At 42.2% G+C, this 23,105-nt stretch overlaps 1 protein-coding gene across 3 annotated transcripts; it reads right to left on the bottom strand.

Annotated features, from left to right (window-relative positions):
- Window positions 1-1,391: 1,391 nt before the first annotated feature.
- Window positions 1,392-21,595, bottom strand: LOC125291696 (trichohyalin-like). 3 transcript variants are annotated; one of them, XM_048238532.1, is made up of 11 exons: window positions 21,091-21,595; window positions 20,296-20,319; window positions 17,222-17,439; window positions 16,680-16,756; window positions 15,701-15,972; window positions 15,209-15,266; window positions 13,261-13,284; window positions 6,996-7,055; window positions 5,482-5,607; window positions 4,198-4,521; window positions 1,392-3,564 (listed from the first exon to the last, which is right to left on the bottom strand). In XM_048238532.1, exons 4-11 carry the CDS (start codon window positions 16,714-16,716, stop codon window positions 2,159-2,161), a joined length of 2,307 nt encoding a protein of 768 aa, XP_048094489.1. In that variant the 5' UTR covers window positions 16,717-16,756; window positions 17,222-17,439; window positions 20,296-20,319; window positions 21,091-21,595; the 3' UTR covers window positions 1,392-2,158. The 3 variants fall into 3 exon arrangements, with proteins under 3 accessions (XP_048094489.1, XP_048094490.1, XP_048094492.1); XM_048238533.1 differs by having other exon boundaries at window positions 17,222-17,365; XM_048238535.1 differs by lacking the exons at window positions 13,261-13,284; window positions 15,209-15,266; window positions 15,701-15,972; ... (2 more) ...; window positions 20,296-20,319; window positions 21,091-21,595 and adding an exon at window positions 12,760-13,226.
- Between the last annotated feature and the right edge of the window lie 1,510 nt (window positions 21,596-23,105).

The raw sequence follows: 23,105 nt of genomic DNA, 5'->3' as shown, positions 1-23,105 counted from the left end.
CGCCCACAGGAAGTGAGGTAATTGAGATTTTGTGTGTTGTGGACATGATCAATTTTAACATACTCCTCCTAGACGGTTGATCCGATTCATGTCAAAGTTGGTATACATGATGCCGAATGGCGAAATTATTAATTTTAATACCCTTCCACATAAACAATAAATGTGTCATAATTCACCATGCATGGCTTGAAATGTTTTATATTTCACAGGTCATTGAAGACCATAATGCATAATGCATAATGAAGTTAATAATGATATTCACATGCCCATAATGCATGTTTGGCATAGCGCCACCAACTGGAAACAGAAAGAATGACAATTACACTGATGTCACATGATCAATTTTAACATACTGCTCCTAGACGGTTTGTCAGATTCATGTGAAATTTGGCAAACATTATGCCAAGATGTCGCTGATGTTAAATTGTGAAGGGATTTTTGATATGTTGTAATATGTCATGATTTTAATATCTCACCATATAAACAGGAAATGTGTCATAAACTCACAGTGCATTAAATGAATGGTCTGAAACTTCTCAGGTTAATAGATATTATGATTATGATGATATTCAGAAACCCAATTGGCCTGCCTGGCATAGCGCCACCACCTGGCCAAGCAGGAAATGTGCCAGAAATGGACAATGCCTTAAGTGATTGATCTGAAACTTCATAAAATATTGGATATCATTATGGTGATGATATTCACACATATAATTCACATGCCTAGCATAGCGCCACCATCTGGCCAAACAGGAAACATGCCAGAAATGCTCTATGCTTTGAATGAATGGTCTGAAACTTCTCAGGTTAATAGATATTCTAATTATGATGATATCCAGAGACCCTATGGGCCTACCTGGCATAGCGCCACCACCTGGCCAAGCAGGAAAATGTGCCAGAAATTGGTAATGCCTATATTGGTTGATCTGAAACTTTGCAAAATATTGGATATCATTAGTGTGATCATGTTCACATGTGTAATTCAAATGCTTAATATACCGCCCCCATATGGCCAAAAAGTGTTTCAGAAATGTTCTTTGCTTAAAATGAATAATCTGAAATTTCTCAGGTTAATTTATATTATGATTATGATGACACACAATGGGTCTGCCTTGCATTGCGCCCCCACCTGGCCAAGCAAGTAAATGTGCCAGAAAATAACATGCAAAAACAAATAGCACACACATCAAATATGTACATTTTACAAATGCACCACGTCGGTGCTTTGTTGGATTCTGAAATGTCACGGGTTGCGGCCCGCAGGTGCTCGGGCCCGCCATTGCCGCTTGCGGCTATATTATTAACAACTTGTATATCGAATCAATTACCAAGTAAGTTTATCAGCTATGGCAGAACATGGCATGGCATACAAGGAGTTAGAGATGTACGACTGGTGGTTAAATGAACAATTTATTTGGCATTGGGCCTTAACGGTACAGTAAGTGTAACCAATATCACTTCAATTCAATGTAAAAGTAACTCAGGTAGGTAAAACATAACAACAATGTCACAAAAAGAAGCTTAACAAATACCACAAACTTAAACTTAATGAATTAACAAGTTCTCAGATCTCAGATACACCAGATAAAACAGTATATCAAATCATAAGATTGACACAATCCCAAAATAAAGGATAGAAAGAGAGAGGGAAAGAGAGGGAGAGAGAAAACAGACAGAGAGAGAAAGAAGAGCCAGCGAGGCTGAGGGCCAGAGAAAGGAAAAGAGTCAAGAGAGCCCGAGCTGAGAAGCATCTCCTCTTTTATCATTCATCCAAGCAAACCCCGAATCAACAGGACTTTTGTTATCTGAGAGCTGTGGGTGTGGTGTAGGTGTGATGCCTGCGAATCTCCCTCCCAAAGACTATAGCGTAGTTCTCAGTCCACAACTATGCACAGATATTGTACATTGCATTGTAATGAAACCATGATCAGACTATTACCCATATTACAAGTATTAATTTAAGACCAAACATGAATGTGTTATATTCACAACATACTGTACATTTACAGAGATTTCAGAGGTGATCATCACTGTATGATAATTAGTTCGGCCTGGCACCCTGGGCAGTTAAGAATGCCCTTTGTTTGCAATGGGGGTAGCCATGTGGCAGGCTTCTGCTCAAATATTGGTCTTGCAGTCATTCTGTCCTACATTTAGTTCAAGTCTCTTCCTGTCTCTCTCTCTCATTCAGTATCTGTCTCATCCTCTCCATCTCTCTGTCTTTCCCTTTCAGCACTTCTTTCATTCTCTCTATCTCTCTGTCCTTGTCTATTCGGTCTTGCAGGAGTATCGCTACCTCCATACGTTTGTCTCCATCACACTGCCTGAGTGTCAGTTCATCAATGGCCTTCCCTTTGTCTCTTAGTTCCTGAAGAATTATTCCAAACTCTCGACTCTTCTCCTCCATCTGTTGTTTTGTCTCCTCTAGCTCTCTCTTCTTCTCCGTAATCCCTCTATTCTTCTCCTCCATCTGTCTGTTGAGCTCTCCCTCCATCATCTCCTTGTTGAAGCTGATGTTTCTCTGTAGTTCAGAGAAGATGATCTTCATGAGCTTTCTCTCTGCTTCAGCCCTGGCCTCTCTCTCATAGCTCTCTCTCATCTCCTCCATCTCTCTCAACTCCTTTTCCTTTTTTTCCTTCATTTGATTCAGATTTGTCTCCATCTCCTCCTTCTGTACAATCTCTTTCTGCAATTCACGCTGCATCATTGCTCTTTGCTTCTCATCATTTGCTTCATTTATTTTTTTCTCTAGTTCAGTTGTTTTATCATGTACCGTTCTAATTTGTCTTTTATGCTTCTGAATCTCCCTGTCCATCTTCTTCAGATACTTCTGAACAATTTTATCAAGTTCAACTTTTCTCTCTCTCTCCTCCCTCTGTTTCCTCTCCTCCACCTCTCGTTCTTTCTGCATCCTTCTCTCTATCTCTCTGAGCTGTCTCTCTGCCTCCTGGTAGGTCTCAGTGCTGTAGAATCTCTCTCTGTTTCCTGACACCATCTCTTCTATCTTCTCGAGCAGCTGTGTGATCTTAGTGTCATCAGGTCTGTCCTTAACGTTGAGAAGGTGACACCTGTTCCCACATTTCTCTACCAGCTGCTGGAGCTCCTGGCTCCCTGTCTGGAGCAACTCCTCCACACTCCTCTCTCTCAGCCCCTCAGCATGGGTGAAGAGGATCAGTGTGTGTCCCCAACAGCCCTCCCCAAAAATATCCTCCATTTTCTCCAGCATCCTCCTCTCCTCCCCTTCAGACGGCTCCACTGGAATCACCAGGAGGAAGGCGTGAGGTCCTGGGGCAGACAGACGGACACAAAGCCCCACGTCCTTTCTCATGTCCTTCTCAGAGAGTCCACTACAGAACCAGTCCGGAGTTTCTACAGTGGTAACCCGTCTCCCAGCCACCCCCCCCTGTCTGCTCTTGCTGTGCTGGGTCTCTGTGAGTGTGTTTGTGCCCAGGATGGTGTTTCCTGCTGCCCTCTTCCCAGCTGTGCTCCCCCCCAGCAGCACCAGCCTCAGCTCAGACGCAGCAGGAGACACTGGGGGGGCTGGACCAGGACTCTCTCCTCCCACTGCAAACATAAACAAAACTTACGGTCAGGCAATTAATGACTGGAAAAACAATGGGCCCTAAATTGAAAGACGGGCAATGCTTAGAGATATTAAGGTTGTCTTGAATGTGTTATTACATATTTATTTAATATTTATTTATATTTGCTATGGCACTCTCCCATTGACTTGCTTTGTATGTGATTCAGTGTTTCAAGGGGTGAAGTTAGCAGGTTTACATACTAGCCTACAGATTGTTAGTGAATATATTTTCTCTGCAGGAGGAACACTGCGAACATATTCCACAACATCTAGAAAATGTTTTTGTCAGTAAAACAGGCAGCAATAAGCTTAGCTACTCAACAATAAGCTACAATAATGCTGTGTACAGACAGAGGCCGTAAAAACCTACGTATGCCACTTGCCACATAACTCAACCAGTTAGTCTATAAGTACCCATGCATGCACTGTGTGTGTGTGTGTGTGTGTGTGTGTGTGTGTGTGAGTGTGAGAGAGAGAGAGACTGGTTAACATGCCCTGTTTGTGTAACTCTTTTAAGATGCCATGTATGTGTGTAACTGTGTGTGTAACTGTATGTGTGTGTTTCCTGTGTGTGTAACTCTGTTAACGTGTCCTGTGTGTGACCTCACACTTACCATTCAGATGTTCTCTCCTCTCCCTCTGTTTGTGTCTCTCCACTTGATTATGTCGGTCTCCTCTCTCCTTGCCCTGCAGTTGGGTCCTCAGCTCCTGCACTTCACTATTCCTCATCTGTAGTTCAGTTTCCAGAGAGAGCACCTGTCGTAAGAGGCTGGTTACGTTGTCCTGTCGATTCTCTCTCTGCGTCTCTCCCACTTCCTCCTGTTGTTTCGAGTTTGTCGATTTTCTCTCTGCCTCTCTCCGTCTTCCCTCCTCATAGTCACACCTCAGCATCTCTTTACTGTTCGGCCATTTCCCCCTTCCCTCAGCTCTCTGGTATGCTTGAAAAGACAAACATCTCAGTATGCTTATTTTTATTTATTTTATTTTTGGTGTGTGTGTTTCTTTGAGAGCAGTATTTATCATTTTTAATCTGTGAGTGTCTCCTTGTGGTAAGTCATAGACATCACTGATTGTTTGGTCTTGTTTTATATGGTCATGGTTATGGTTATGGTATTTAGCAGACCCTTTTGTCCAAAGTCCAAAGTTAAAATTGTCCAAAGTTAAATTTAACAGTAAACAATTACTGTTGGTAACACTATATGAAGGAGAATAGCAATAATAAACAACAATGTCAATTCATAGCCTAAAGTAAATAAATTAATACTATACTATACAAACCATAACGGATAAGAAACGCTTAATGACCTAAGTGCATGTTGACCCCTCTTGAAAGACCCAAACTATCACAGGAATGGAGAGCACTGGGCAACTCATTCCACCAACATGGAACCACTGAGGAAAATACTCTTTTGACCTAGCCTTTATGGCTGGTCGCCGACACAACAGACGCTTATCAGAAGACTGCAGTGGGCGGTTGTGGATATATATCTTGATCATCGAATAGAGCAGATCCAGTCAGTGCTCTATAGGCCAAAGTGAGAGATTTACATATGTCCCCTTTGGCTGATTGAAGACCAGGCGTGCTGCAGCATTCTGAATCAGTTGTAACTACAAAAGCAGGTAGGCCAGCTAAGTGTGAATTACAATAGTCCAGCTTGAAGATAGCGATGTCCTGTAGGCTACAAGACGTTGTGTGGAATCTTGTGCCATATAAGGTGTGATCTTCCTAATGTTGTGGTAAAGCGACATGATTTTGCAATTGAGGCTTCATGCTCAGAGAAGTTAAGTCGGTCATCAATTATGATTTTCAAGCAGTATATTACTGTAACTGCAATGTCAGTGATGGGTCTATGCTGGTACCTTGCTCCAATACAACAAAAGGATGTGACTTTACTTACCAAGAGCTTTTGCCATCTTCTTGTTCAGCTTGGCCCCGTAGGCCAGTTTGTAAGCCTTCTGTGTCTCCTGGATCAACTGTCCCTCATGCTTCTTCCTCTCCTCACGCAGTTGTCTACTCACTTCCTCTGCATGTACAATTGAAAAATTCATTTTTTTTAAACTCACATACTCCATTTTAATGGATTTTCAAAAAAAATGGTTTTATTGTGAATTTCAAGTAATATGAAACTGTTGGATTGTTTTGTTAAGATTTGTCTCAAGTCAACACGTAAACAATAGAAAGACATGACAGAGTTCCTCATTAATAGTTTAGAATATTGTATGACAATGTGATTAAAAGACTGATCTAGTACTACATGTGTTCAACGTAATTGATTTACTGTTATTTTGAATAGCTGTCTATCTGCTCGGGTGAGACCTCCTATTGGTGCTCTGATCAGAATAGTACCAGCATTATCTTGTATTATTACACGGCTCTTCATAATGCTGCAGAATGCCTTCCCAACGTTCGGTGGTCTGATATTTCTCGATAACAGACCGTTGCTAAGTATAACAGACCGCTGGCAAGGACCGCAGACCGCTGTCACATCTTTCATTTCACTCCGCAATTAATCCCGTCACTTCTTGCATACATGGAACTTCATTCAAAAGTGAAAGCAGACATTTGATCAGTGTTCTAAAGAACGTTTGATTCAAAGTCAGCGTGTGTTGCTAACTATTTGTTTCTCAGCAAAAGCAACTATGAAACGGTAAGAAATAAATGCAGAGTCATATCATGTGAAGTAGGCTAGGTCTATATTTAGAAGCACTGACTGCGATAGCTTTGCACTGAGCAAATAGATGCCAAACACAAGCACTGACTGCGATAGCTTTGCACTGAGCAAATAGATGCCAAACACAAGCACTGACTGCGATAGCTTTGCACTGAACAAATAGATGCCAAACACAAGCACTGACTGCGATATCTTTGCACTGAGCAAATAGACGCCAAACACAAGCACTGACTGCGATATCTTTGCACTGAGCAAATAGACGCCAAACACAACACTGACTGCGATATCTTTGCACTGAGCAAATAGGCGTAAAACACAACACTGACTGCGATAGCTTTGCACTGAGCAAATAGGCGTAAACACAACACTGACTGCGATATCTTTGCACTGAGCAAATAGACGCCAAACACAACACTGACTGCGATAGCTTTGCACTGAGCAAATAGACGCCAAACACAACACTGACTGCGATATCTTTGCACTGAGCAAATAGACGCCAAACACAACACTGACTGCGATAGCTTTGCACTGGACAAATAGACAAAGAAGAGCTGCGTGTGACTACCACCAGCACAGAATTATGTGAGAAACGACTTTTGTTTGGTAATGTACCTGAATGTGTTTGGGTATTTTGCAGTGTCCCTGAATGTGTTTGGGTATTTTGCAGTGTCCCTGAATGTGTTTGGGTGTTTGGTAGTGTCCCCCTGTGTCTAACCCCCTCCTCATTCCCCAACACTCACCAATCGCTCGGACAGATTCCTCCATTTGCTTCTCGTGTCTATCAGTTATCTTCCGAAGGTCTGGAGAAACAGGAAGATACAACACACAAATAGTCATTTGGAAAACAAAAAATTATTGGATGTGTGTGTGTGTGTGTGTGTGTGTGAAGTGTTGGGAAGGATACTTTTGAAAATGTATTCCCACTACAGATTACTGAATATATGCACTAAAATGTATTTTGTAACATATTCCAATAGATTACTCAAAGTGAGTTAAGTATTTTGAATACTTTGGATTACATCAGCATTGTATTATATTTTGTCAGCAGTGGATGAAACAGTTATGTGAGGTTATGTGAAGTTGTAAGACCCACAGTGTCAACAACAACCTGCTTTACAGTGGGGATGGATTGTATAAGCCTTAGCCCATGTGCTATGAAACGCTGTTAAAGTCATTGTGTCAAAGAACTCTGGTGGAAAAAAACTACCCATTCACTCCAAGACCAATTGGCACTCTGGAAAGCCTCTATCCAAGGAGACATACTAAACCAACAAACTTTTTCCGTCATTCCCCTCTTCGGAGGTGGGGAATTTTCAAGGCCCACCCCGACAAACACGGGACGTCCCCCGGACCTTATGCCGACATTCACGACGTCCCCGATTGGTCCCGAACGTCATGTTCTCTAGCGGACGTTCCGGTGACCTTATTGACGTCCGGAGCAAGTTATCGTCTGGTTATTGTGTGATGTCCGGTGCAGGACTTTCTGGGGACGTCACCGTCAGGTCCCTCGGATGACATTTGCATTTGGTCATTTCAAATACCTCCTAAAGACCCGACAATAACGTTATATCGGGGACATGGGGGGGACGTTTGTTTATTCACACATGGAATCGGAGTTGAGAGCGCTCTGGCTACCGCCTGCAGGACGGAGACATCACATCCATGCACGACTTCACGTTACACGTCTGGGGATGACTAAAGTATATCTATCTAGTCTCTAGGAGTAGCTGCATTAGCCTACCGCAGTCTAAGGCAACATATCATACAGTTTATGAAGTTGTGCGTCTATGAGCAAAGTAGAACCTCTACTTTGCTCATATACGCACAACTTCATAAACTGGGAAAAGGGTTGTTAATGCAAAATGTGTGCTACATAATGCTGAATTATGTAGCACATACATTTTGAGTTTAACTTTAATGTATAACGTTACAAACTAGGGAAGGGATTTTATCAAATTCATGTTAGCTGATGTGATGCTTGGTGTAACGTTAGCAAAGTTGCTGTTCTTAGCTTCTAGCTTAGCCTACAATGTGCATTTCTTCAGATAACTGTCATTACGTGATGCATGTAGCCAACTTGCTCTAAATAGGCAGTGGTTTATTTAACATAGTCACGTACTTATTATGTGTTTTATTTTCATAAACACACACACGGCCAAATTGGGACTGAACCGACTTTTGGAGCTGATCCGATGCAATAAAACTAGAGAAATGTTAAAAACAGACGTAGCAGGGTACAACCGGGACGATTGAAACGGGGGACGAATGAAACATTCCGGTTTTCTCTGAGTGCAACGATGATAGACAGTCATCATTTGGACAAAACATAGAGCATATTAACCTCCGTTGCTCAGCCAAATGCCTTCCTGTTACATCCTGGTATCACAGAGTTACAGGCGATAAATGATTTTTGATGGTCACAAGTTTAGGCTATTATAAGAGTGTTTTTTATTTAAAGGTTTGACTTCATGCTTATTCAGTAGAGCATTTAGTGCTCTCCCCAATCCCAGACGTTCACATTGCATGTTTGTTTGTAATGGATGCAAAACAGCCTATAATGCTAGATGTCTATGGCGGGACGATTGAAACACCTGTTTCATTTGTCCCGACCAGGCAGTAAACCCCATTTATTCTAAGTCAATGCACACATATCTGTGTTTATACTATATTTTATGCAGGTGAGACATGGAAAAGCAGTTTTAGAAAGATGCAAATATATTTGGGGCTATCAGGTAGGGGGTCGAGTTTTGCCATGTTAACCTATGGAGACTGACGGCCTGTGGGTCATGAAGGACACTTATTTGGATGTGTGGTGACTTTAACCACGTAAAAACAGAGTGAAATAACATTTTGTACTATAGAAACATTATATAATTCCAAACATGCATTATTCTAGCTATATTAATGGCATAGTGCATGCTATTTCCATAACCGCGAGATAAGCGCTTTGCCATGACGTCAATGAGTTGTTAACAGACATGAACCAAGACATATAGCCCAGCAGCAATCTATCTAAAATAACACCTACTTGAAGTACTATTCATGATATGTTGTCAAATATTGAAATTGTGGGAAGTTTACATAATTTAAGCTGTATGTTTCATTCGTCCCTCATGCTGTTTCATTCGTCCCAGCCAGGAGGGACGAATGAAACATAACACACGTTCGACTTCTCCTTAAATAACTCTTGAACGGTTTTGTTCAGAGCTGTAAATGCAACTGTATTTGACAGAGGATAGATGTAGGTTGCTAGAGACAAAATATTAACTTTCAGTGTTTTACGATGTCTTTGTAAATTACATTTAAAGAAGTGTTTCATTCGTCCCGGTTCTCCCCCATTTGTTTAGGGTTGTCTAGCAACAGAAGTGACTACTTAATTTGTAAAGCAAAACGATCTAGCTCTACATTGCAGAAGAATTAAGGATACTGCTTCTTCATGACTTGTTTAAATGTCATTGTAATTTATTTGACGCATGCTCGTGTTTAAGTGTCACGCATAGCTGTCCCCGATGTTACAGCAGCTCCTTGTGGAAACAGCAAAGAATGCACATATCCGATGAGATTTCTGACGAGGAGCAAGCTCTCTGCCTCACCAGAGCCTTACTGTTTATTAATAAAACAATGATATAGAATAGAAACATCTGGAATCTATTTATTTCATCTTAAAGTTGGCTACAAAGAGCATTCATAGCCTAGAGAAAACGACCCAGACAGCATTTACATCTGTGCCAGATCCGTTTTTGAATCAGCAGATTCGCGCAGCAGTCGCACTCACTATGCAGATCTGCACCAACTTTGCGCCAGACTTGTCTGTAGCTTCTGACTGTGACAGTCCATCCAGCGGGTGCGGCGCCTATCCGGGGCAGCTTCGCAGACCAGACGCGCCACAACTGAATTGAGTCCGCCCGGCCGGTGTGGGCCAGATCCGCAGGAGCTGTGCAGACCTGACGCGCCACAACTAACGGAACACTTTTCCCCCACATAAACCTGCAACTCTGCGTTATGTGATTATGCAGAGTGGAAGACTACAGGCTGCACCGTCTTTGTGATTATTGGTAAGTACATTATACAAGTATCATTTTAAATGTAAACTGGTGTTGATGTCATTTTAGTCTGCTAAATATTTAGGCCTGTATTAAACATGAAAGTTTACAAACTTAGTTTACTCTGAAATTCTGACAACCTGAAACGTGCCAGACAAGCTGGGTAGTAGCTACGGTTAGCTTGTAGTCTAGGTTCTTTTAAACATGCAGCCACAACCATGTGAACATGAGCTTTAAGGCTAAATTGGTGAGCTTTGCTTATTATTCACCAAAATCGCTTAATATCGTGTCCTTTGTGTGTTAGCTGCAAATTCGTAGCCATTAGCGCTAACGTTACCCACTTTGTCTGTAGCTAGCCTTGCTGCTAGTAGCACTGCAGGTATTGCATAGACGGCCAGCGTTTTTTAAGCCTGTTTAAAATGGATTTAGAGTGGAAAAACTTGGCTGTAAACACTAGGCTTTTTATCGAAGATCCACAAGAATTGTCGCTGTCCTCCAGTTTATCCGGTTTGGGATGCAATGCGCTGTTGGCATACTATACTGTTATAAAATAAATAATCTTTGGATGTTGAATCTAATATTTACTCTTTGTTTCTTTGCTTTGTGTGCTTTTTGTACGTCTCACAGGAGCAGTGAGGAAGAAACGCAGGTTCATGCCTAACTTTAACGTTAGTCCATTGGGCTAGTTTTTGCCCTGGTCCTCTGACATCCATCCGTGAACGGCACTGCTATTCACCGTCTGCTCGAAAATATTTCTCAGGACAGCTACTAGCCTCTGTGAGAGATCTGCCGCTGCCGCGACCAAGGAACTGCTGCTGACCTGCGAGCTGCCATGATAGCAGCCTGCCCTGCAGTCTGGATTGAGTAGCCTAGCTAACGTCGAAGAACTCTCACGAAACAACAAACTGTCGCTGTCAAAGTCCACCGACCTGCCAACTGTTCTGTGCTTTCAGTGCTCCCCAGACTGCCAGTAATCTTCCTCCGACACAGCTGAGCGCCGTCGTCATCATCATCGGGACATCAGCCGGTTAGATGCAACGGACTATGTTAACATGACATTTTCTTTCAGTGCGTTTAGCGGAGTTTGTTTATCAAAATAAGCCTTCTATTTTACATATTGGTTTGTGTTATGTTGTAGGCCTAGGCCTAAGCTAACACTAACACAGTGTTCTCTTTTGCCTTTTTAAAATAAAAAACTATTTTGAAAATTACAAATTGTGTGGGTCTTAATTCTCTGATAGCTTAAATATGAATCACAGACCAGGGCCAGATGAGCCCCAGATGTAGAATATGAGTCTGGGCCAGATCCGCACCAAATGCCATGGCAATATTAACTGTACTGGGCCAGATCTGTCTCTGATCCGTAATTCCAACCTGTTCCGGTATTGGCCCGTTGGAAGAAATGACCCCGGGGCAGGTCCGTTTAGTGGATCTGCGCCAAATGCTAATGAAGATCTGGACCAAATCTGGCCCAAATATATTTTGCTGTCTGGGGATATATTTTTCTTTATCTGCAATGTTCCAGGAAGATAGGCTTACATTTATAGGCTGTCCCTGTTTGATCACAGGTCCAAGAAAACGAGTGGATATAACGTCAATGCATTCTAGTTATGTTTCATGTAGCCTACTTTATTTCATGTTGAGTTTTGCTTCATTTAGTATTTTTGGCTATTATTAGTTTTTAATATTTTGAAACAATATGGTTTGAACAATTTATCTTATAGCCTAGGCCTACTCTGATGATGTTTTGAACAATATGCTACGGGATATGCCCATTAAAACGTTGTATTAGTTTATTAAGAAAATGACACCGTAGATGTGAAAGTAGCCCGGTATAAATTTCCATGTCTACTCTTCAGTAGTGTAATGCATTCGGTGGACGTGATTTCATACATGCGTGAAAATATGAGGTGAATGAAGTTGATTGTGTAGGCTAGCTGTAGAACAAGTCATTAATGCGTGTTCATGTTCCGTCTACCTCTCTCCTAGCAACGCTGAGACTTACAGGATGTAATACCATACCATACCAAATCACGCTTCATGATTTTTTTTTTCTTACCATATCGCGGAAATATAAACGTTGCGCGCATAACGTCGTGGTGACCATTACAGGACGTCCTCTCAAAGTCTCGTGGACGTCTTTTAGACCTCCCGAACAGAGGTCCGCGGGACGTAAAGGGAACCCTACACAATGTCAAGGAGGTGACGTTCGCCAGGGGACCTTTAGGGGACGTCGCCAGGACTTGTTTACGCCATATGTTTACTGGGACCTGACCTCATCACCCCAGCAAAATGGTAACTAAAACATTATTTTCACATGTTGGTTCCATGTTACATTTCTCGTCCCCTGATTCTGATGTTGTTGAAAGGTCCCATATAATACTTTGTGTGTGTGTGTGTGTGTGTATGTGTGTGTGTGTGTGTGTGTGTGTGAGCTTCACTTTGTGTCAGTCATATTTACAAGATTTTTGGAACCGGCTAGATATAGCCTCCATGCAGCCGGCTGTCCCATTATTTCATTGACAAGTGATGGCGGGATGTCAAGGCCTCTGGCAAAGAAACAAATTTGAACACGGCAATCACCCGCAACCAGTATTGAGATGTGATTTATCGGTCGGTGTGAAATTAAATGTGTAAATAAATGTAAAGATTCCTTTTTTAGTGACAATGGAACTAATAGGCCTGGGCGGGAGGAGTGCACATTTTCACCACCAGGAGGCAGCGCTGCCAAGCTGGCAGCCCAAGTCTGTTTTATCCAAGATTGTATTATGTTTACAAAGAAACAACCTGTGTCAATATGTGTCAACTTTGTGTCAGTCGTGTTTACTTACTCCGAAACTTCCATCCGTCCTCATCATTTTAGGAGTTCTTTATTTGACATAATTATAAAACATGTATAGAAAATATGGACATGGTGTGCAATGGATGGCAGTTAGACTGCTGTTATTAACCTGTCACTTACCAGGGCATATGACTCCTGTCTCTCCTAAAAAGAAACCAGAAGCAGAGATGTAATCAGTAAAATATTAATTACAGAGGAACACACAGCTCTTTATACTATAGTAAATCATTGTGGCATTAGAAATACAATCACATGATCATTCACAATCATTCAACACATTTTAGGGACCGTTCGTTATTTATAAACGGGGTCACCGGAGGGATTTCGAGTGCTTCAATCAAAAGTTGCATGACCCTCCCCTGCCTGCAAGAAAAATTTCAACGACCCTCCAGCAGTCTTTTCAAAAAAGACATGACACTCCCCGGCCAGTTGTCAATACCTTCCACCCACGCTATAGAGCGCTATGAAAACACATCGACTTAAACAATCGTTCTAAACTCACCCTCTGCTTTCTGATCTTACACATCACACTTCACCAAGATGGTGGCCATTTCAGTAGATTTACTCACTAACATTGTTGTGGAAACACAATAATCATGGAAACTAAATGCACACTTCCTGCAACTGCATTAGCCTACTTGAAATAATTTACTCCTCGTAAACACATTTTTGTTGGCAGGAGAGAGAATGACAGCGACAAATTGCACTTGTTGCTGGTTACCAATAAATAGGGCCTACTATATATTTTTTTGCAAACAACAAAAACAGAAAGGATGGAGACAGCAAAGCTAGAGATGGGCAGGAACAAGGTCAATTGGTAGAAATGCTTGTCAAAACGTTAGGAGCTGGATGTGTGGATGAATGAAGCACAAGTATGCTTTATAAGCATGCACACTGTTTAAAGTTAGGCTAGGCTACACCGTAAACTACAAGTAAACCAAAGTTAGCTTTTTTAGGGCTGGATAAAGTTGACCAAATGGATATAGGCTGTTAAGCGTGAATAAAGTAGGCTACTTTGTTGCTCCAACCCTTCCAACATTAATGGGGACGGATGTTTTCCATTATTTTTGCGTGAGAAATCTCCCTTATTTTCATTGTTCAATGTTGACAGAGCTATGGAACGAAAGAGAACGTTATATGGCGACAGAAATCAACAATCAAACAAGCCACTTTGATTTTTTGCTGTTTATATTAATACAAAAGATGGGTGACCCCCCCTCCTAGACAAAAAAAATTAGGTGACCCTCCCCTCAACAAAGAATAAAAAGACATGACCCTCCCCTATTTTCCTCCGGTGACCCCGTTTATAAATAACGAACGGTCCCTTACTTCTTTATTTGTGTCCACAATTCAGAATAAATATTAGAACCAGAGACAAAGTTGACAGGTGCAATAATTGTTCTGACAAGATTCAGTCATGTGACCCTGTTGACAATGACAAAACTGCAGCACAACTAATGTTATGGATGCACACAACACCTTCTGCTCCAAATGTGTCAATGTCCAATACTGGATGAAATTGATGAGTAATAAGCAAGTTGTTTTGCTTCCACTTTTGTGATTCCAACTGTCATGAGACCCCTAATGACCAGCCTGTATGACGTATACATGTGAAACCCCCCACACACACACACATTTCAACCCATTATTTAACCCACATTACATAAAAGCTAATGCTACGTTGTAATAATTGGTCTGGCAGAGCATAACATTTTCAAACCTGAAAGTGAAGCAGTTGTTAACAAGGACAATGCGTAGTACTGTATGTTATATAACACTGACTAGCTGCTTGGCAACTTCGCCTCAACATCTAAATTCTAAATCAATCACTGGGATGTGACCAGTCTTTCAGTGGTCACTTTATCTGTTGGGACGTGTGAACTCACATTTCCATTAAAGTGACCAGAGGTACAACATAGTCCGGTGATTTGTGAAGTTAGTAGTTCTAGTGGGATTGTTGATTTGCAATATTCAGCGCCATGGTTAAAAGCAAGAGAAGTTAATAGTTCTAGTGGGATTGTTGATTTGCAATATTCAGCACCATCATTGAAAGCAAGAGAAGTAACACCTTGATCATCAAACTGCAGTGCTACAGTCTGTTCCTCCTTCTCTTCTCCATGGATGACCTGCAAGGCAAGGCTAGTTTATTTACTGTACATGGCACATTTCATACACAGCACTATTTAAATGTGCTTTAAATAAACAAAAGCAAAGAATAACAGCAAATAAAAGCAAAAAAAGGTCAATAGCTACAAAGTAGTTGAAAAGGTACGGTATATAAAATAGAGTAATTAAAAAATAAAATACAAAGACGTTTACTGGACCCGGAAGGAGCCTTCCCGACAGTTGGTGGCAGTGGTAGGATGGCCAACCGCAAAGCCCGAACAAAGGCCACTAACAAGGCCAAGAGAAGCCTCAGATCACAGACCGATCCAGAGCAAGAGAAAGCAATGGATACCACGGACGAAGATGAGGACAAGGGGAAAAGTAGAGTAAGGAAAGTAGTGAAAGAAAGACAGAAAGTAGAATAGTGAGTGTCTTATTTAGAGTGCAGGATGACCTGGCATGTGTACTGCCCCGCGTCTCCCCATGTGCTCTTCTTCATCGTCAGAGACACGTCTCCTTTCTTCAGCGTCTTGGTGGCCAGTCTGCCCTTGAAGCTCGTCTGCACGTGCACAAATGGTTTCCTATACAGGTAGATGCAGTCTGTCCCCTTAAACCACCTGATCTCCATGGCAACAGCACTGGCCTCAGGAGAGAGGTGACAGGGCAGTGTGATGTCATCACCAGGGTGGATCTGCACCTCTCTGCTGATGGAAACCAATGTGAATTCTGTGGATGAGAAAGATTAGTTTTAATGGCTTAAACATCACTGGTACACATAGTCATATGTACACATGCACTCCCCACACACACACACTCTCACATAAACTCTCTCTCTCTCTCTCTCTCTCTCTCTCACACACGCACACGTGCGCACCCAGGTACACTCACATACTGTAGATGCACACATGTGATTCCTGAAGAGTTTCTTGATATGAAGTGCTTAACTACACTCTCTAAACATCACCAACATGGGTGATGGATGGTGCTATTAAGTGCACACCATCTTGTGGTGGAATTGAGGGAGTTAGGATTTTTCTGGGGCAGCCGTGGCCTACTGGTTAGGGCTTCGGACTTGTAACCGGAGGGTTGCCGGTTCGAACCCTGACCAGTAGGAACTGCTGAAGTGCCCTTAAGCAAGGCATCTAACCCCTCACTGCTCCCCGAGCGCCGCTGTAGCAGGCAGCTAACTGCGTCGGGATTAGTGTGTGCTTCACCTCACTGTGTGTTCACTGTGTGCTGAGTGTGTTTCACTAATTCACGGATTGGGATAAATGCAGAGACCAATTTTCCTCACGGGATCAAAAGAGTATACTTATACTATACTTACTTATATTTCATAAAAAAGGTTGTTTTTTTCTGCATGAAACATTGGTGTAAATATGTTCTATGTATTTACAGTTTTTAAGTATATATATATTTATACTTATACTTACTTATACTCTTACTCTTATGTTTTGATGCAGTTGCCATTGTTGTTCTCCAGAAACAGACTGAACGCAAATGTGTGTATCTGTGAACAGATGCAGACACGTTTGACCTTGTTATTTCAAGAAGGAAAACCAAATAACAACCCTTCAGCCTGCTGCACTGTGCCTTGGCACTGGGCCTGCACAGACCGGTTAGAGTAAGCATAGCATGCCAACCACCTAGGCTAACTGGTTAGACATGCCCAACAGCTGAGAGCTCCACTAGGCCTGAATCTGCTGGCACTGACCTCAGATACAGGCCTATCAGAGCTCTGAGAGTGGGCGGTGACCTCAGATATAGGCCTATCAGAGCTCTGAGAGTGGGTGGTGACTACAGGCCCATCAGAGCTCTGAGGGCGAGTGGTTAGTGAGTATGACGATGGGAAAGGACAGGAGACAATGTGGAGGTAGTGTGTTTCTCTGTCTATGGAATCTGAGTGATTATTAACAATTCTTTAATGTTGTTTCTCTCAAAAGTCATTTGTGTAAAGGGTAAAACAAGGTCTTACCTGTTATTTGTTTCTACAGCTGAGTTGGTTTTAAGAGAAAGCAGTTCTCATTCCACTGTGTCTTATTGAGCCTCAGCGCCAAAACCACTGTGATGCCATGACAGCACAACAGGATCCAGCTTAAACAGGAGAACAGGATAAGGCCTGTAATGCCCAGTAAGTCTCTTAGAAGTGCAGGACAGCAGACAGGACACCTGTTGTTTAAGGTATTGGCTGTCCTAGGTTGTAAACAAACATTAAACAATTTATTCTGCATATTAAAGATAATTTATGCAGGTCACTTATTGGTCACTCAAAACCGAGGTAAATGGAGACAACACTGTTCTCTGTGCACATATCTTTTGATTGATTTGATTTCTCCAGAAAGAAACTGTAAATCTCACTGTCCATGTCACATGATGACTATCACATGACACCAGCTCTATTTGCAAACCATGCACAAAGGAGTTGTTTCACAGATCAAATGATAAAGGAAAGTCACAGCCTCACCTCTACCGCACCCACAAACAAACAAAAGTCAGCTTTATTGTCAATTTCTTCACATGTTCCAGACATACAAAGAGATCGAAATTACGTTTCTCACTATCCCACGGTGAAGACAAGACATATTTTGCCAATTTAGGTCCACAGACAAACATAACATTCAAGTAAACAAAAAAGTAAGTAAATAAGTAAATAAGAGGGCACATATAATAATGAAAAAATAAGAGCAGCAAAATTTGGTTGAAATTGTGCATAGACAGTCAATAAAATACTAGTGCAAAGTCAGGCCAATAAAAAAGGCTTGGGTAGTTCTGTTTGACCTAAGTAAGAAAAGAAAGTGGCATAGTGGTGCAAGTTATGTAAGAGCAGCAGAAGTGTTGTGTTTTCAGGACAACAACACCAAGTTGTAAAGTGTACAAGTGTGCAAGTGGAGTAGTGCAGGCCCATTTTGGGTCCAATGTCCAGGATGTTATGTAGCTGAGGGTGGAGGGGGGAGGAGGGAGAGAGTTCAGCATCCTTACAGCTTGGTGTATGAAGCTGTTGGTGAGTCTAGTAGTGGGAGCGCAGGCTTCTGTACCTCTTCCCAGAGGGCAGTAGATCATACAGATTGTGAGCGGGTGACTTGCATCACTCACAATTTTGGTCACCCTTGGGGGTGAGGTGGGTGGTGTAAATGTCCTTCAGGGAGGGGAGTGAAGCACCAATAATCCTTCCAGCTGTGTTCACTATGCGCTGCAGGGCTTTCCTGTTGTATTCAGTGCAGCTTCCGCCCCACACAGCGATACAGCTGGAGAGGATGCTCTCAATGGTGCATCGGTAGAATGTGGTCATGATGGCTGGTGGAGCACTTGCTCGCCTGAGTTTCCGCAGGAAGTACAGGCGGCGCTGAGCTCTCTTCGCCAGTGATGCAGTGTTGGTGGTCCAGGAGAGGTCTTCACTGATGTGCACCCCCAGGAATTTGGTGCTGCTCGCTCTCTCCACCACAGCACCGTCGATGGTCAGTGGCAGGTGTTGGGTGTGACCTCTCGAAGTCAACAACAATCTCTTTGGTCTTGCTGACGCTCAGCAGGAGGTTGTTGTCCCTGCACCACGTGGTCAGATGGTCGACCTCCAACCTGTATTGAGTCTCGCCGCCCTTAGTGATGAGACCCACCAGAGTTGTGTCGTCAGCAAATTTCATTATGTGATTGTTGCTGTAGGTTGCAGTGCAGTCATCGTCAGCAGGGTGAAGAGCAGCGGACTGAGCACGCCAGCCTTGGGGGGCCCTGTGCTCAGTGTGATGCTGCTTGAGGTATTGTTGCCAACACGCATTACTACTTGGGGCCTCTGACAGAGGAAGTCCAGTAGCCAGTTGCAGAGGTAGGTACTGAGTCCCAGTTTGTCAAGTTTGCAGATGAGTTGTTGTGGTATTATGGTGTTGAATGCAGAACTGAAGTCTATAAACAGCAATCTCACATATGAGTCTCTTTTTTTCCAGGTGGGTGAGGGCTGGGTGGAGGGCAGAGCAGATTGCATCCTCTGTAGACCGCTTGGCTCGGTATGCAAACTGGAAGGGGTCCAGGGTGGGGGGGAGAATGGCTTTGATATGTGACATGACAAGCCGCTCGAAGCACTTCATGATGATGGGTGTCAGTGCCACAGGGCGGTAGTCATTGAAGCAGGATGGAGCAGTTTTCTTCGGCACAGGTATGATGGTGGCAGCTTTGAAACATGATGGGACGATGGCTTGCTTCAGGGAAGTGTTAAAGATGTCTGTGAAGACATCCTTAAGCTCCCCAGTCCTTCAGCCGCCGCGACCTGGGATGTTGTCTGGACCTGTTGCCTTACGGGTGTTGATAGCAGCAAGTGTCCTCTTTACGCTGTCGGCAGAGAGGCACAGGGGCTGCTCATGTAGAGGGGGATGTGTCTTCTGTGGGCAGGTGCTGTTTTGTGCTTCAAAGCGAGCAAAGAAGCGGTTCAGGTTGTTGAGCAGAGGGATGTTGCTCTCACAGCTCTGTGGCGCGGGCTTGTAGTCCGTGAGGGCCTGAATGCTCTGCCATAGGCTTTGTGCGTTCCTGCTGTCTTTGAAGTGGGTGGTTATCTTATGAGTGTATTCCTTTTTTGCTTCCTTGATGCCACTTCCTTGATGCCACAGGTTGGCTCTCGCTGTTTTCATGCCAGCTTCATCCCCAGCTCTGTAGGCTTTGTCTCTGGCCCTCAGCAGCCTGAGGACATCCCCTGTCAGCCATGGCTTCCAGTTAGCCCGAGTGATGATGTCTTTTGTGTGGGTCACATCATCGATGCACTTGGTGATGTAAGAGGTTACAGTGTCTGTATACTCCTCTATGTCTGTCCGGTTGTTGTAGGTGGCTGCCTGCTTAAACATTTCCCAGTCTGTTGTGTCAAAGCAGTCTTCAGAAGTGAAACAACTTCACTTTGTGTCATTCACGTTTACAGACTCTGAAACTTCCATCCGTCATTACATTTTTTGAAGCATGTTAGAGGTTTATTAATGCAGAGTTCTTTATTTGAATTCTAAAACATGCATAGAAAATATGGACATGGTGTGCAATGGATGGCAGTTAGACGGCTGTTATTAACATGTCACTTACCAGAGCACATGACTCCTGTCTCTCCTAAAAGAAACCAGAAGCAGAGATGTAATCAGCAAAGGATCAATTATAGAGAAACAAATAGCTCTTTATATTATAATAAACCATTATGGCATTACAATATATCTGTAAACTGCCCACCTGTGGGTTAATTTTAGTGAGTCAAAAATGAAAAAACTTCAAGAGGCTTATAATGATGCACTGAGAATTGTGCTTCAAATCCCTAGGTGGAGTAGTGCCAGTGAAATGTTTGTGTCTAACAATGTGCCCACTTTTAACGCTGTTTTAAGAAATGTTATGTATAGATTCATGTGCAGACTGACAGGGTCTAAGAATATGATTATTGTGTCCATAGCTGATGTCTCTAAGAGTGACACAAGGTACACATCTTGCTTTTGGAAACATTGGACCCAAAGCCTGTATATGTTTTTTAAATGATGCCTCATCTGCATCATTCTTAAATGTTTTGTATTGTTTTATATTTATATATTTGTACTGTGTTGTCTCTATGGACCTTTGTGTCTTGAATAAAGTTGAAAATAAATAAAAAACATAAAATAACAATCACATGATCATTCACAATCATTCAACACATTTTACTTATATCAATCTCATAAGCAAGATAAGACAGGATAGCCTACATACATTCTCGTTACTAACCAAAACATCATAGTAACTCAAGATTCTTTTATGGCTAGTAACCTTTAGCATTTTAAACATTATACACTCCAGATTAGCCTAACATGCCAATAATACACTTAACAGACATATTTCTCTGTCTTTACATGTACTTACTGTATAACCAGACACCGCAGGTATTCACACAACCGGGCAATGTAGGCAACAAACTTGCTAACTAGTACTATTACCTGTAGCCTACGAACTTCACCCAAGTAACGTTACCACTATCAAAACAGAAACTTAACAGAGACAACAGATAAACGTCTGTCTGTGGAGTGCAAGCTGAGGACAAGGCAGGAAGTGGAACATGTCGGGGGGTGGAGTTTGTAGCAGGAGGCATGTGTTGTACCAGAGAATGACGAGCTCAGGGTGTATGTATCACTTTTGTCAAAAACAATGTACATTATATTTTAACCAAGAACACCTGCTGTTGTTTAAAGTACAGTATCTCCTTCCTTTGGCTGTCCTAGGTTGTAAACAAACATCACACAACAAGCAAGGTCACTGGCAATGCCCTGTTCTCAGAGCACAGCTCTATTTGCAAACCACAACGGAGTGTCACATTTCCGCCTGATGTGGTCTCTCTATCCCCACTGCAGCTCATCGCTAATGGGTCCCAATGTATTAAACTCAAGACAGGAGGGCAAACACACCTGCTCCCTGCTGGGAATTACACTTTTTGTCAGTTTCTTTTATTTCTTCTATCAACTCTGACATTATGTGAGAGAAACACATAGCACATTCCTGTGCATGCTGGCGTCATGCAGTACGTTTGCTCTCCTTAAATGACTGAGTTTGAACTACACAAGCAAAAATTTGCTTTAGCCACCCCAAATGTACAACAATTTAGCGCTGAACTTGAGTCCTTTCTTGAAATTGTTAAAAGATTGGATAGCAAAAAAGCTACAACATTGCTTAAACATTACAATAATGTTGTTAATTCCCCTTGTTAATTGTCTTTTTCCTTTTCTCTTTTTTTTTTACTTATTAATTGTTGTCTTTGTTTTGTGCATCTTGTAATTTTATTTTGTATAATTGTAACCGAACTGTTTCACTTTTGTATTATCTTCAGTTGTATATTTGTATTATGTCTTTAATAAAAAAAAAAAAATAAAAAAAAAAAAAATGACTGAGTTTGAACACACTCAGTAATATTCCTCACATGCCGAATCCAACACTGATCAGCTCAGGAGCTTTGCCACTAGGGGGCACCAGGAACATGAGATAAAACAAACAGAAATGGAGAAGCTGTCAGAAATACCCAATATATTGTTTGAAGCATGACACTGGCACAGGTTTAAGTTGGCAATTCCCAATAATGTTAGAGATGTAAAACATTCGAAAAAATATATAATGTCCGCAACACTGCTTTTGACTCCCATATATTTAATGCACAAAAGGCAACGTTTCGACCCTGCTGGGTCTTCTTCAGGCAAAAACATTTATGTAAATCTTTTATGTAAAACATTAACCATATTTTTTTGTAATTTAAAACAAATTATCTATAGATGATGACCCTTTTAACAAATAAAACAAGCAGACTGTGTGTATTTGTTTCCACCCAGAAGAACTTTCAGGCAATAAGAATTTGGCCAAAATATATATGTACGCTCCAAATATAGCCTTTGAAATACAGTGCAAGTTAACCTGGGGGAGGATTTTGAGATCCTGGCCTAACCATTAGAGCTCTTTACACTGCGGAGAGATGTGTCCAGTCTCTGAGAGGCCTGATACATAATCTTACCCTGAGACTCTCGTCTTATCATCCGTCTCATTCTCTCCATAGTCTTCTCCTCCATCTGTCTGTTGAACTCTGCCTCCATATTCACTTTAAAAACATTGATGTTTGTCATCAGATCTGTCCGGATGACCTTCATGAGGTTACTCACTTTTTTGTGTCTCACATTTCTCACATGTCTGGTCTCTCTCATTGCTCTGTCTCATCTCCTCCATCTCCTCTCTGTGTCTCTCCTCCATCTCTCTCTTCTCTTTCTGAAACTCCTCTTGCAGTCTCTCCATCTCCACCTCTTTTCTTTTCTCCCTCTCTTCCTTCAACTGTCTCCAGCTCTCACCTGTTCTCTCCATTCTTTTCCTCCTCTAGTTCTTTCTGCAGCTCTGCTATTCTTCCC

This window comes from Alosa alosa, chromosome 3 (assembly GCF_017589495.1).
Source record: "Alosa alosa isolate M-15738 ecotype Scorff River chromosome 3, AALO_Geno_1.1, whole genome shotgun sequence".
Classification (NCBI taxonomy): domain Eukaryota; kingdom Metazoa; phylum Chordata; class Actinopteri; order Clupeiformes; family Clupeidae; genus Alosa; species Alosa alosa.
This window is presented reverse-complemented; position numbering and strand designations above follow the sequence as displayed.